This window comes from Equus przewalskii, chromosome 3 (genome assembly GCF_037783145.1).
Source record: "Equus przewalskii isolate Varuska chromosome 3, EquPr2, whole genome shotgun sequence".
NCBI lineage: Eukaryota > Metazoa > Chordata > Mammalia > Perissodactyla > Equidae > Equus > Equus przewalskii.
The window spans coordinates 57,012,354-57,028,381 of record NC_091833.1 but is presented as its reverse complement, the minus strand read 5'-3'; the positions used below and the strand labels follow the sequence as shown (position 1 = coordinate 57,028,381).

At 37.5% G+C, this 16,028-nt stretch overlaps 1 protein-coding gene across 1 annotated transcript; it reads right to left on the bottom strand.

Annotated features, from left to right (window-relative positions):
* Window positions 1-5,447: 5,447 nt before the first annotated feature.
* GK2 (glycerol kinase 2) lies at window positions 5,448-12,163 on the bottom strand. Its single transcript, XM_070612736.1, has one exon. It carries the CDS (start codon window positions 7,302-7,304, stop codon window positions 5,643-5,645), a length of 1,662 nt encoding a protein of 553 aa, XP_070468837.1. The 5' UTR covers window positions 7,305-12,163; the 3' UTR covers window positions 5,448-5,642.
* Between the last annotated feature and the right edge of the window lie 3,865 nt (window positions 12,164-16,028).

The window sequence follows — 16,028 nt, the reverse complement described above, 5'->3', positions numbered from 1 at the left end:
AAGACATTGGTGGGGGCCATTGTTCTGACCTGGTTCAGGCGTGCTGACACAGACCCCGGAAGATGCCATAGAGGTTCCTCCCCTGGCCTGTTAGCCCAGGGGGCTACAACACCCAGTAGAGCACAGATTTAATCCAGTTCAGCCAGGGCAGGCAGTCCACCCTAGGGACCTGCCCCACCCAACAGTAAGCCCTCAGGCTACTTGTCAGCCTGCATTGACTAGGTGTCTTGATCCTCTACATGAAGGTAAGTGTGTCCCCCCTCTGTGGGCAGGGCCTGTGTGAGGACCCGGTGAACCATGGGGTCATTGGTGGAGAGGTGGGGGCCTCTTCAGTGGGGCATTGGGGAAGTATGCATGGATCAGGACTGTGTTGATGGTTTGTGTGGTCCTGTGGTGGGTGAGGCTTATCAGTGGCAGAAGACCTCTGCTTCACAAATAGCCATAAAAATGATCAGCCCCACCTTCCAAAGCCTGCAACAATTGAGTGCTCCCTGGCTAGGGCCAGCCCCACTCAGCTGCACTCCTAAGAGAACTGACAACAGCCTTGTAGGCCTGAGACCTATAGCAACTGTAAGTCCCTGGGCCTAGCAACCATCTACACTGGGCACCTACCCAGTTAACAGGAAAACTGCAACAGAAGTGTGCTGTCAGACTTTGTAGCCAATGGTGCTGAGGCTCCCCAAACTGGATTTACAAACAGCTGGCCAGGGAAGGAAAGACTAGACTCCCTGGGTACCTGCATTAGGAGCAACCCTGACACAGCAGAAGGACACAAGTAGCCCACAAAGGGGTCACTTCTGGATCTTTTGGACTGGTGATGAGAGGGAAGCACACTGCTGGGCCTCAAAAGGCATGTCTTGCATAAGGCCACTTCTCCAAGATCAGGAGACATAGCTGACTCACCTAATACATAGAAATAAGCACAGAGAAAGAGGCATAATGAGGAGACAAAGCAATACATTTCAAGCAAGGGAACAGGACAAAACCCCAGAAAAAGGACTAAATGAAACAGAAATAAGTGACCTACCTGACAAAGAGTTCAAACAAAATCTCATAAGGATGCTCACAGATATTAGGAGAAGACTGGATGAACACAGTGAGCTCATCAACAAAGAACTGGAAAATATAAAAAAGAACCAATCAGAAATGAAGAATACAATACTGGAAATGAAAAATTCACTAGAGGGACTCAGTAGCAGAGTAGAGGATGCAGAAGAATAGATCAGCGAACTAGACGAAATACTAGAGGAAATCACCCAAGCTGAACAGAAAAAAGAAAAAAGAATTTGACAGAATGAGAACAGCCTAAGGGAACTCTGGGACAATATCAAGCACACTAACATTCATATTATAGGTGTCCCAAAAGGAGAAGAGAGAGACAAAGGGGCAGAAAATTTATTTGAAGAAATAATAGATGAAAATTTTCCTAATCTAAGGAAGGAAACAGACATCCAAGTACAGGAAGCACAGAGAGCTCCAAACAAGATAAGCCCAAAGAGGCCCACACCAAGACACATTATAATCACAAAGTCCAAAATTAAAGATAAAGAGAGAATCCTAAAAGTGGCAAGACAAAGGCCACAAGTGACATACAAAGGAAAGACCATAAGGCTATCAGCGGACTTCTCAGCCGAAACCCTACAGGCGAGAAGAGAATGGCATGATGCATTTAAAGTGCTAAAAGGAAAAAAGCTACAACTAAGAGTACTCTATCCAGCAAGGTTGTCATTCAGAATGGAAGGAGAGATAAAGAACTTCCCAGACAAGCAAAAATTAAAGGAATTTATCACCAAGAAACCAGTTCTACAAGGAATGCTGAAGGGACTTATTTAAGTGGAAAAGCAATGACCACAAATAGGGATAAAAAATTATGAAAAAAATAACCCCCCTGCAAAAAAACCAGGCAATAAAATCACTGGTAAAGGTAAAAATATAGTAAAGGTAGCAGATCAACCACCTCTGAAGCTAAGATGAAGGTCAAAAGACAAAAGTACTAAAATTACCTATTTCAATGATAAGAGGGTAATAGATAGACACACACAAAACAAAAGATTATATATAATTTCAAAAACATAAAATGTGGGAGAAGAGGAGTGAAAAAGTAGAGCTTTTAGAAAGAGGTTAAGCTAAAGAGTCTATCAACTAGATATAGACTGTTATATACATAGAATATTGTATAGGTTCCTCACGGTAATCACAAATCAGAAACCTGTAGTAAGTAAGCAAATAAGTAAGACAAAAGAAATCAAACACATTACTAAAGAAAGCCATCAAACCAGGGAAGAGAGCAAGAGAAAAAGAAAGGAACAGAGAAGAACTACTAAAACACCTAGAAAAAAAAAGTAACAAAATGGCAATAAATACATATTTATCAATAGCTACTTTAAATGTCAATAGACTAAATGCTCCAATCAAAAGGCATAGGATCACCAACTGGATAAAAAAACAAGACCCATATATATGCTGCATACAAGAGACACACTTCAGACCTAAAGACACTCACAAACTGAAAGTGAAAGGATGGAAAAAGATATTCCACGCAAATAGCAAAGAAAAGAAAGTGGGCGTAGCAATACTTATATCAGACAAAACAGACTTTAAAACAAAGTTATCTATTTTTTCTTGACTTTTGGTAGTTTGTGTTTTCCAGTGAATTTGTTCATTTCGTCTAAGTTGTCAAATTTACTGGCAAAAAGTTTTCGTAATATTCCTATATTATCATTTTAATATCCTTAGGGTTTATAGTGGTATCACTCTCATTCCTGAAATTGATAATTTTTGTCATCTTTTTTTTTTTCTAGTCAGTTTGGCCAGAAGTTTATCAATTTATTGATACTCTAAAAGAACCAATTTTTGGTTATATTGATTTTGGCTATTGTTTTTCTATTTTCTATACCACTGATTATTGCTCTCATCTTTATTATTTCTTTTCTTCTACTTATTTTGTATTTAATTTGTTATTCTATTTCCAGTTTCTTAAGATAGAAGCTGAGATCGTTGATTTGAAATCTTTTCTCTCTTCTAATAGAGGCCTTTAGTCCTATATATTTCTCCCTAAGTACTGCTTTAGTAATATCTCATAAATTTTGATATGTTGTGTTTTCATTTTCATTCCCTTTTCTTGTGAGGACCTGCATTTAGTAAATCTAACTGTGCTAGTGTCATCAGAATATTCACAGTTTGCCACAGGATCTGTGTCTTTTCTCACTCATGGACTTGGAGGTGTTTTAGGAGAAAGCAACTTTGGTGAGCTGTTCTGATGCTTAATTCTTTACTGTCCCTGGTGCCTTCAATGTGTCATCATGCTCTATCCCTTTCCCCTGCATGTTTTCACAGCCCCCAGCATGCCTCCACCCTCTGGGGTCTGCTTGCTATCTTCCACGGTGAAAGCATGGCTGCTGACTGGCTGGACTCAAGGGAGTCCTGGTAAGATTTGGGGCACTCTCTCTTGGATGCCAGGCCCAGTAGGGATGGCTCCATCTCCTACCAAATACTTTGTTTTCCATTTTTATCTCTTTAACTCATAGATGATTTAAAAGTTTGTTATTTAGTTTCCAAATATTTGGAGATTTTCCAGAAATCTTTCTTTCATTGATTTATACTTCCAGTGTGTTCAGACAGTATACTTTGTATGACATCCTTTTATATTTATTGAGGCTTGGTTAATGGCCTGAATGAGATCTTGGTAAATGTTTCATATGCACTTGAAAAGAATATGCATTCTCCTATTGTTGAGTGATATATTCTATGAATGTCAATTAAGTTGTTTGATAGTGTTGTTCATATCTTCTATATCTTATTAAAATTTTCTAATTGTTCTATCAAATGTCGAGTAAAAGACGTTGAAATCTCCTACTACAATGGTAGATTATATACATTTTCTCTCAGTTCTATCAGATTTTGCTTTATGTATTTTGAGGCTCTGTTGTAAGGTGCACAAATATTTAGCATTATGTCCCCTTGATGAGTTGACCCCTTTATCATTGCAAAATGACCTTTATCACAGGTAATATTCTTTACTGTGAAATTTACTTTCTGATATTAATATAGCTATTCCAGCTTTCTTTCACTTAATATTAGCATGGTATGTTTTTTTCCTATCCTTTTTCGTTTTGCCTATTTTTTCTTTATATTTGAAATGTGTTTCTTGGAGGCAGTATATATTTTAGTCTTGCTTTTTCATCTAATATAACAATCTTGCTTTTTAACTGAGGTAATTAGACCATTTATATCTAATGTGCTTATTGGTATGGTTAGGTTTAAATATATTTTCCCACCATTGTTTTCTATTTTTCTATCCTTTTTTCCCTTTTCATCTCTTTTCTGCCTTCTTTTGGATCAACTGAATATTTTTATAGTTCTAGCTTATGTACTTTTATTAATTATAACTTTTTCTTTTGTTATTTTATGATATAGAGCATGCATCTTTAATTATCAGTGTAATTTCAAATGATGTTATACCATTTCCCATATAGTGTATAATCTTTACAATATTACATTTCCATTTATCCACTTCCAATTTTCTTGCTGTTTTGTTTCCTTTTATGTATGCATAAACTCATACTACATTTTTATTATTATTTGAATAATCATTTCTTTTTTTCTGCTTGAAAATAATGTTTACTGTAGTAGTCCACAGTTTTTTTCTTTTTTCCATCATGTATCCAACCAAGACAAATAAAAAGGCAAGGTGTAAGAAATATAGTTGAAATCATAATGCACTTTTTTTGTATCAACATAAAACATACACTTAAATTTCAAATACTGCCTCTTTAAGAAAAACTTTCTCCTGGTAAATAATATGCATAATTATTGCCTAAATATCTACCCTAAAATATTTTTGTATGTACTGGTCCACTTAAGACTATCCTTACAAGCTACCAGCTACAATGAAGTCTATACGCATATATGTCGTACATACCAAGTAAAGTACATAAAGTGGAGAGATGAAAAGAAAAAACACAGGAAAAAAAATGTCCTTCTCCCTATAGGATCTACATAGCAAATTGCGTAATTAGTAAGACCAAGTAAAACGTCTGAGGAATTTTAATTTGGCAAATATTTCCCAGGAAAGTAACTCAGCTATGAGAATACTAAATTTCTATTGTAAGAATTTATGTTTTCATTAAATATTCAGTAAAGATATTGTGGTCTTCCTAATATGTACAAAAGAGGACTTTGGGGGCCTATTGAAAACAACAATAACAAGAAGAAGTCCCTCAGTTTTATCAGGTCAGTTATACCTCTTAATCAAGTGTGTGTAGCACAGAGAACCAAATTCTGGTCCCTAAGTGTTAGAAAATGCTTAATGAAAGATTCCACAGACAGAATCTGAATATCCTATATTTTAGAGGGCAGGGAGCAGAATTTTACAGCAATGGAGGGGGTTAACCCCTAAAGTAGCTGGCCCAACTGTAACTGTCGATGTTAAAAGAACACACCAAATGTTTATACAGTGTTTTCTGCTGTAATTTATTTATTTCAAGCCACAGGTCTACTTGTAGGGTTCCCATAAGTCATGCACCAAGTAGTTTATAAATAAAATCAGAGTCTATGATAGTATCATCTCACTAAGAGACCGAATTGCTGGATTCTTTCATTATGTAAAAAGCTCACATCTTGGAAATCCATGCTTGATATTATTATGGTACACCTGAGATGTATCTTGCTCCAATTAACATTATCATGCTACTCACTACAAAAAAGCCCAAGGGCAGACTAGAGAAAATATTAGCATCACCATTTTCAGGAGACTGAGTTGTAGCCCAACCCATTGACTTCATCACAGCTTTCTTCCACGTAGAATAACGAGTATTACTGTCTGTGGCCTGGATCCGTGGTTCAAACCGTTCTATCGTGATGGTTGACAAATCTTCGGATTCAAGACTCCAAACGCCCACTCCTTCTGCAGCTCCTGCTGCCATGGCAGCTCCCAGTGCAGTTGTTTCAGACATACAGGACTTTATTACTGGAATATGCAGAATGTCTGCTTGTAGTTGCATAAGAACTTTGTTGTTGGTCAGTCCTCCATCCACCTGCAAGTGACTGAGTGGAATTCCACAGTCACGGTTCATGGCATCCAAAATCTCTCGGGTTTGGAAACAAACAGCTTCTAATGCGGCAAAAGCAATATGACGTTTGTTGGTAAACTGAGTGAGACCACAGATTAGCCCTCTTGCACTGGGATCCCAATAAGGTGCATATAACCCTGAAAAAGCTGGGATGAAGTAGCAGCCATAAGAAGTACCTACTTCTTTAGCAAGTTTTTCAATTTCTTCTGCGGTCTCTATAATTCCAAGATTGTCTCTTAGCCAGCGAACAACAGCACCTGCTATAGCAACAGAACCTTCCAATGCGTAACATACTGGCTTATCTCTGCCTAGTTTGTAAGCCACTGTGGTCAGAAGGCCATGTTCAGAAAATACGCACTTACGACCTGTATTACATAGTAAGAAACAACCTGTTCCATACGTGTTTTTGGCTTGTCCTTCCTGGAAGCACATTTGTCCTACTAATGCAGCCGACTGGTCCCCCAAACACCCAGATATTGGCACACCTTCCAAAGCCCCAGCTTTCATGAGGCCATAGATCTCAGAAGAACTCCAGACTTTCGGAAGAATATCCATTGGAATTTCAAAAAAGTCACAGAGCTCTTTATCCCACTCCAAAGAATGGATGTTGAAAAGCATTGTTCTACTTGCATTTGTTACATCTGTACAATGGACACCTCCATTAACTCCTCCTGTCAAACTCCAGATAAGCCATGAATCAACGGTACCAAAAAGAGCTCTCCCTTCTTCAACAGCCTTTTGAACTTTTCTCACGTTGTCAAGAATCCAACGAAGTTTTACTGCACTGAAGTAAGTGCTAAGTGGAAGGCCCGTCTTGGACTTGACAAAGTTATTATTTCCAGGAATTTTTTTACTAAGATTCTCAACGGTAGACTGGGTTCTTAGATCAAGCCAGACCACAGCATTGTAGAGCGGCTCTCCAGTTACCTTGTCCCAGATTACAGTGGTTTCCCTCTGATTGCTGACACCAATAGCTTTTATGTTGGATATATTAATATTCAGCTCGCCAAGTTTCTCACACGTTTTCTCTATACACTCATATACAGACTGAAGAATTTCCTTAGGGTCTTGTTCCACCCATCCTTCCTTTGGGAACTCTTGTGTTAATTCCACTTGATGGCGACAAAGTAGTTCCGCTGTTTTTGAATTGAAGACCAGAAAGCGAGAAGAGTTAGTCCCCTGGACCACTGCCCCCACCAACGGCCCCACAACTGCTTTCTTTGGGGCTGCCATGAAACCAGCGGGTCAGCTTAGCGGCTCTGCAGCCGTTTCCTGGGTGACAGGAATGTTGAGGTGGAGGGGCTCGCAGCACGTCGGGAGGGTCAGGAGCATAAGGCACAGGCGCAGGCGCAGTGGCGGCCCGGCCTCCGCTGAAGCTAAAGCATCGCGAGGCAACCTTTGCCCTTTAACTGGCACTGCGTCTTCTCACTCGCCCCTCCCCCCTCAGGCTGCACACGCAACCCCCCCACGGACTCGACTGTCTTTTAAGGAGACTTAAGTTTAAAAAAATATATATAGTACCCACTTAATTACTATAACCAGTGCTATTCATTCTATTGTGTGGATCCATATTTCTATCATTTTCTTTCTCCCTGTAAAATTTCCGTCAACATTTCTTGTAGTGTGGGTATGCTCGAAATGAAATCTTCCAACTTTTGAATGTCTAAAAAGTATTTTATTTTTAAAGATATTTTCTCTGGGTATGGAGTTCTCATTAACCGTTGTTTTTTTTTTCAAATTTCAGGGCACTGAAACTCTTGCTCCACCAATCTTCTGTCTTGTGTTTCAGGTGTGAGCTTCACTGCCATCCTTATGTTTAACACGTGTATTTGTCTCTCGCTGCCTTTAAGTTTCTTTCTGTTTGTCAGTGGTTTTGGTCAGATTTATGATGATGTCACTTGGTGTAATTTTCTTATTTCCTTTGCTTGGGGCTCATTGAACTACTTGGATCTGTGGGTTTATAGATTTTGTCAAATTTGGAAAACTTTGGCCCCTTATTTCAACAAATATGTTTTATTTTCTCTCTCTTTTCTGCTTTAGGGACCCAATTACACATATTGGAATTGTTCCACAGCTCACTGATGTTCTACTCATTGTTATAACTATCATTTCTTTCTATGGTCCATGTTAGATAGTTTCTCTTGCTATGTCTTCAAGTTTACTAGTCTTTTCTTATCCAATGTCTAATCTGTTGTTAATTCATCCAGTGTATTTTTCACCTCACACATTGTAGTTTTCATCCCTAGAAGTTCTATTGGAGTTTTAAAAATATTTGTTTAACTTTTTGAACATATGGAATGCAGTTAGAATAACTTTTAATTTCATTTTCTGCTAATTCTAACATCTCTGTTCTGGTTCAATTTGGACTGATTAATTTATCTCCTTATTATGGCTTGTATATATCTGCTTCTTTGCATGCCAGATAATTTTCGAGTAGATGCCAAACATTGTAAATTTTACCTGATTGGGTTGCTGGATATTTTTGTATTCCTGTAAATCATGAGCTTTGTTTTGAGATGCAATTGGTTTACTTGGAAACAGTTTGATTCTTTTGAGTCTTGCCTTTAAATTTTGTGGAACAAGGATAGTGCTCAGTCTGGGGCTATTATTTCCCTTTACTGGGATAAGATCCTTCAAGGCCCATGAAAAATGAGGCTTTCATGGCTGGTGGGAACACTCCCTGTTCCCAAGCCTGGGGAAACATTGGATACTTTCACCTTTAATCTTTTTATGTATATCTTTCCCCAGCCTCAAGTAGTTTCCTCACACACATGCACTGATCACTACTCAACTGAATACTGAGGGGGTGCCCTCTGGAGATCTCCAGAGGTCTCTTCTTGGGCAACTCTTTTCTTCTCAGTACTATGTCCTGCACACTGTAGCTGCCTTTGTCTCTGTAGGTGCTCAGCTCCATCTCCTCACTACAGGGTTTCCTCTGGGGTCCCTCTCCCAGTGCTGTGGCCTCAAAACTCTCTCAAGGCAATAAGCTGGGGATATATAGTACTCATGCCATGTGTTTCTTGCCTCTTAGGGTTCATTATCCTTCATTGTCTAATATCCAGCATCTTGTGAACTCTTGTTATATCCTTTTTGAATTATGCAAACTGTTTCATATATTTGTCCATTTTTTTTTATTCTTTCAGATGATAAATGAGGGTAAATCTAGTCTTCGTTACTCTACCTTGGCCAGAATGGAAGCCCACTGAATAGAAACTTAAATTTTCAGATTGATTGGAAAGTTGGTGAATAAATTTACTCACTAATTAAAATTTATTAAAAATCTAGTCAATGAATGTCAATTTTCTGCATTAGGCCATAGATGATACTTTTGAGTTAGCTCAAGGATGAAGCTCATTTATCCTTAATGAAACAAACAAACAAAAAAAAAACAGGATAGAAAATAACATAAAAATCAACAGTAATATTATTTTACTGTTTTAACTGGATCCTACTTTCCATTTAAGTAATCCTTCAAGGAATTTTACACAGTGAGAAGGGCAAAGTTAGCAATCAGACTTAATTTAAATAGTAGAGGATTTAAATCATCAGAAAATAGTACAGATTTTCCTGATCATACCTTTGTTCAATTTTTAAAATACTGTCAGAGATTTTCTAAGCAAACGTTTAAAGACAACACTTACCAGTATTCCAGTTTGCCATTCTATATGTGAATTTGCATGGAACAAGGCTGTTTTTAAATAGTTAAAAAAATTTTTTTTTCTTTCCAAGTATTTGGCAGTAGTAAACATTATATTATAGATTAATCTACACAATAAAAAAGATTTGATCCAACATTTCTTCTCTACATCCCCTCTCCCCTGTCACACCAATATATACACAGGAATTTCCCAATCCTGTTAGTTTTCTTTTTTAAAGATTGGCACCTGAGCTAACAACTGTTGCCAATCTTCTTTTTTTTCCCCCTCCCTTCTTCTTCTCCCTAAAGCCCCCCAGTACATAGTTGTATATTCTAGTTGTAGGTACTTCTGGTTGTGCTATGTGGGACACTGTGTCAACATGGCCTGATGAGTGGTGCCATGTCTGCTCCCAGGGTCCAAACCGGTGAAATCCTGGGCCTGCGAAGTGGAGCATGCAAACTTAATCACTTGGCCATGGGGCCGGCCCTTCCTGTTAGTTATTGAGCCTAGGAATACTTTAAGCATTTTGTCTTTAATACAAGTAACTTATTTATAAAGTTATAAGTTATGTTTATAAAGAACTAGTTTACGTATTCCTTTCACTGCTAATAGATTGTAGCCAATAAATAATCAGGTAAGTGTCTCATTCAGTTTAGAAAGAAAAATTGACCAGATTGATTTAACTTTCTTAGAGTAATTGAAAACTGTTGATGGATTTAACTGAAGCTAACAATGTTTTGTTTTTTAACTAAGAAGCTTAAACTAACTCTACTACTTTTTTATTTAAAAAAAATCAAAACTTTTGATTGTTAGTCTATAGTAGCTTCCCAATATTCTAATTTAAGCACCTCTGAAATAGTGATTGGCACTACCTTATTTGTGAAGAATTCAGCTTTACAAGGAAATTGTTATTGTCTTGCAAGACAATTTGTATTATATTCCATACAAATGCAAGTGCTTTAATGATGGACATTCTATTCAGACTAGTCCAAAAAAATCAGAAATTTCTTTAAAATTTAAGTTTTCTAATATAGGATTATTAAAATTAGAGTTGTTAAACTAATTGACTTTATATTATTATTTATTTACCGTAAAGCTACTCTTCTAAAATGCAGTTACTTCTCAACATAAGAGTTTTTCAATGATGTCCACATTATAAAGTTTAAAATTTATCCATTCTTTCAGTAATTTAACAATATATTTTGAGAGGTTGCTGTATATGGACTCTATTATAGGCAATAACATAGTGGTGCATAAAACATTCTTCCTGCCCTTATTACAACATCTAAATTAAGAGCAGTCCCAACTAAATTTACTTGTCTATATTGACATACTTTCCTTTGCACATCGTGTTTTAGAGAGCCATTTGTTTATTACTTTTCCCCTGTCAAGCTCTCTAAATTATAAGTTTAATGAGGGCAGTATCTTGGCTGTTTTATTCAGAATTTTTCTTCAGCACTTAGAACAGTGCCTAACCCAAAGCAGAAACTCAAGAAATATTTGTTGAGTGAGTTAATGAACACCACTATATATAGTCTTCACTTTATTAAGTAATTATCATAAAGTCAAGATAATTCTAATTTTTATTGCTGGATGGGCCATTGGTTATTCATTGTACAATCTAATATAATAGGACAGATTGAAGAATAGATAAAAGGATGGATAAATGGAAGACATATGATAAAATTAGTATAGTAAAAGTGTAGAATCTATATGGTAGATATAATGGTGTTGATGGTAAAGTTCTTGCAACTTTTCTATGTGTTTGCAAATTTTTATAACAAAATGTTGGGGAAATGTAATGCAAAACACAGTTAATAGAGATCTATTTCATATGGGTTCTTTTGTTTGTTTGGAGGGACAGTTGAAAGGAATAAAAGTATCTCTGCCAAATCTACACTAATTTGAGAGATCCTTTGGTGGAATAATCTTGATATAGTTGTTCATCTCAAGAATGCCATTAATTGTGAATCATTTTTATTAAGATATTTGCACTTTTACTGTAAGAATTTTCTTCTGCCTTTTATAAATTTTGTAAATCTTAGGAAGCCAGCTGTATGTTTAACTCCTTGTCTTTTAACAAGAGATATCAGGCATTTAAGAATGCCGCTGCTCTTTTCAATCTGTAAAGAGTGGGAATCAGTTTTGAGAGTTTGGATTCACTAAATTTGGACTTATCTGACTCTTGAGTTTGAGAGCATGTGCCCTGATGGTAAGGGCATTGAATTATATAGTTTGTGGCTGGAAAATATAACTTTTTTTAGATTGTGTCATAATCAATGCATCATCACAGTTGGTAATCTTCAAAACACTGACGCATTTTTCTACATGCTGTTCCCAAATGTGCTGGACCAGCTGTTGAGAGCCATGCTATCCAATCGTCTGGAAGACCTCTTCTTGGACCACAAATCACCTAACTTACTGTCCCTCTTTGTTCTAATAAAGAATGGAAAAATTAAAGCAAGCCACCGTGGTTTATTACTCATGTTTTCTCTGTTAAGCATGGGCTGTGGGAGTCACTGCATCCACGTTTGAAGGCCTTGGCACTCTAGGTAAGCACTCATAGTAGACAAGTCAATGAGTTTAATATTCATGGTCACGAAAGTGATTTTATGAATGTTTGAATCTTGAAATTTTTGATTGTGTGTGTGTGTTCTTTGTCATTTTCCCAGTGAAAATTGCCCTGACACTGATCTCAATGTTAATGTATTCCTGCTTACATTTGACTTTGGAATATGTTACAGCTAATTATCATTACACAGGATGAAAGATCAGAGCCCTGAGTGAGGTGCTCGGGTTTAGGAACAAAGGGAGGCCAATTCAGCATCTTGGCTCTAGGCCCAACAATTGTAATCCAACATCTTGAAACTGGTGGGACCTTTGCATCTATTTTTTTCTTTTTCTCCCTCATTTTTTGAAAGGGGGTAGGGGAAGGGGGTTAAGGGTTTGAAGGGGCTGAAATTTCCCCTTGAACATGATGTCAATATGTTGGCATGTCTCCTTTTATTAAGATGCCATCCAACTGATAACAAGTCCTGCTGTGTTTTACCAACATAAAAAATTAGATTGGAGACCGAGGAGCGGCAGGTGGCTTTTGGCACCAAGAAATAATCACACTTGATGTGGAAAGTAAAGTAAAAGGAGCCATCTGTTCACTGCAGGAGGACGTGAAAAATCACATTAACATATTGTCACTAACATCATGAAATACACAGTTAATAATAAATTTAGTTATCATGGCAAGTCGTGGTGGATACTTACTCTGAAAATGCAGAATGTGAAAGATCCTCTTTCTTGCTCACCCCATCTCTTTTTTTGGGGAAAATAAATACAGATGTTAAATCTTTCTTTGGGGTGTGTGTGTATATGTGTGTGTATATGTGTGTGTGTGTGTGGCAGGGTTGGGGGGAGGAAAGTGTTTCATTTTAAAGCCTGGCTGTGGTTCATTGTTGCTGACTAAGTGAGCAAAAGAATCTCTCATGCAGATGGAATGAATGATTTCTTTGATTCCATCCACTTATTATTCACCATGTTACTCTATAGCTTCTTACCTGGATGGAGAAAAAGGTTGTAAGAGAGAAAAAGGTTGTTTTGATGATGTCCCTTGCACAAGACCCAGAAGATAGAAACCCTTGGATGGAAGGCGTGGGGATGGCACAGAGCACTGCCGCGGAGGAGAATCAGTGGTGGTAGCCTTTTCTTGACTGTCTAATGGGCATCCAAATCTGTCTGTAGTCAGTAAAGTGTTCCTGCTGTGTATTTTTCTAGCGGATTTTGTGTGAGATCCTGTACATACTTTATAAGAGAACGAGCATGTTATAGCAATGTGAAGGGAAGATTTTCTTGCACTTTTTTTTGAGAATGTGTTGTTTACATATGTCAACAAAATAAATGAAGCTGTGGAGGCTGGAGGTCAAGCTGAACTTGGAAAAATTGTGGTTATTGTTGCCGAGTCATTATTAAAGCCATGTTCACACCCCTTTTGCTATAGCAGTGTGCTATCTAGTTTCTTCTAGTCGTTGCTCGCTATCACTGCAAATTTGTGACTCAAACCCACATTAGGTCTCAGTCTCACTATTTACAAAATTACAGTTGTCATATAGTAGAATCCTAATAAATAATTTGACCAATAGTTATTCCCTGTTTATGGTTGTTGGTCTAGATCCAATCATTATCACATTTGCTAGAGGGCAGCAATATACAGATAACTTTAAAAATAAGTATATACAATCATGTAAAGAACATTAGAATAAGTATCAGGATTTTAGTTCCAGCTCTGACTCTAGCTTTGTGATCTTTAGCAAGCCAAATTACCTCTCAGGCCCTTTTTCTCTGGAGTACCATTCAGGTAACCTCTAAAGAAACTTACCCCCTCTAAAATTTAAAGATTTCAAAAAACATTGTCCAATGAATTGATTTTTATTTTAAGTTCATGGAAGAAAATGGCATACGAGGAGCAGTCATTTTGGTATTATTTACTCATAAACCCTGCATGACCCTGGAAGGTAAGATGTGAATTAGGGTTACCTACTTTCATCCAGGCAACAACTAGACGGGTTGTGATGGCATTTGGAGAGAGATCTATTTGGTTGGGAGTGAGGTAGTAGTGGGCTTTCCTTCTGTTACATACATGATGTTCTATCACTGAGGGTGAATATTACCATGTAGTCCTGACTTAGGTGTCGACTCTGCCACCTCACTCCAGTCATCTCTGCGTCTCATGAACAGAGACTTACATTTTTCATTCTTTAGAAATGTTTCCAAAAAATGATGCAATTTTTGTTCTTTCAGTTAGATGATCTGGACACAGAATCCACTGTCTACTGGTGAATAGCCACAGACCTGTTAATTTTCTCTAGTAGTCTTGGATCATACGCTGGCTCACCTTCCTGGAGATGCTTCCTTTTCTCCTATACCATCTCTTTTCTAAGGTAACTTCAGTTCACTTTCCTTGTTCAAGGAAACCTTTCCTGATCCCTTAAGCTTAGTTAAATCACCTTGCTGTATTCTCTCACTGTTCTTTGTACTTTTATTTTCTTTGTTTTTTGATGAGGAAGATTGGCCCTGAGCTAAGATCTGTGTCAATCTTCCTCTATTTTGTATGTGAGATGCGGCCACAGTGTGGCTTGATGAGCAGTGTGTAGGTCTGCACTCAGGATCCAAACTGGTGACAAAGTGGAGCATATGAACTTGATCACTGTGCCACCAGGCCAGCCCCCAAACTTCCTTTTTCTAACGGTCATCACCCTTGAATTAATTGTTCAGTGTATGCCATCTCTGCTGGACTATAAGCCGCATGAAGGTAGCCCCCTGTCTCTCTGCCATGGTTACCAATAATGCCAGGTACATAGAGCCATTTAATAACTATCATTTTGTTGATTGTCAGTTGATTACCTCAACCAATTGTCAGGTTTTATCAGGTTTCTGGGAAAATAGAATGTGTCTTTGGGATTGGCGTCATCCTGCAGTCATCCTGCAAGTCTCAGGTGAACTTTAGGGGACTCTTCCAGAGGTTGTCCTTCCTATTAGAGGCACAGAGAGAACCAGACACTATTTTAGGGTTCCTCCGGAGCAATTAGAATGTTTAAAGGACATCCTAGCACAGACATCCAAACAGTTCATGGCTCTTCCGAAGCTCTCGGATTGATTTTGATAATAGCCTGAAAACATACGGTTGAAAAGGTGAACAATGTACTTAATAAATTCGTGGCTAGTCCTGAGGCTGATCCAATAGCCTGAATCTACCAGAGCATTTAAGTTGTACCTGGATGAACTATTCTTCAGTAGCCTGGAGTCCATCATTGTACCCAATTTTCTTCAGCTTGGAGGAAGCACATAAGTTTAATTTTGCAGATATGAAAACTGGCAGAGAAATATGTTTTATGACATCAAGTGGGACCTATATATCTCTTCATGTGTTACTTTGCTACAATGTTTTATGATGAAATGAATTGGCCAGGTGATTGTCTGATTTGAAATGAAGAAACGAGTTACTGCTGTTCTCCCAAAAGTTGTCAGAACTGTTCTATAGATAGAGTAACATACATTTCACAGAAATATACATGCTTAGCTCATTGTATATTTAATATTTTAATATATATTTACCAAGTGTTTATTAATAATATACAATTCCAATACTAGGAAACATAATTATTGCCCATTTGTTTTATAAATTGAAAATTAGTAAAAAGCAGCCACTAGGAATGAAAATGTCTGTAATCAACTAAAAAGGTAGATGAAACTAGAAACAATACTCAGTTATACTCTGTAGGGGGCTGCCAAATGTTTAGACTTAGGTTGGAAGTAGTTTGCCACAATG

Coding starts and splice junctions, on each gene's coding strand:
- GK2 (XM_070612736.1), bottom strand. CDS start 7,304: ATGGCAGCCCCAAAGAAAGCAGTTGTGGGGCCGTTGGTGGGGGCAGTG.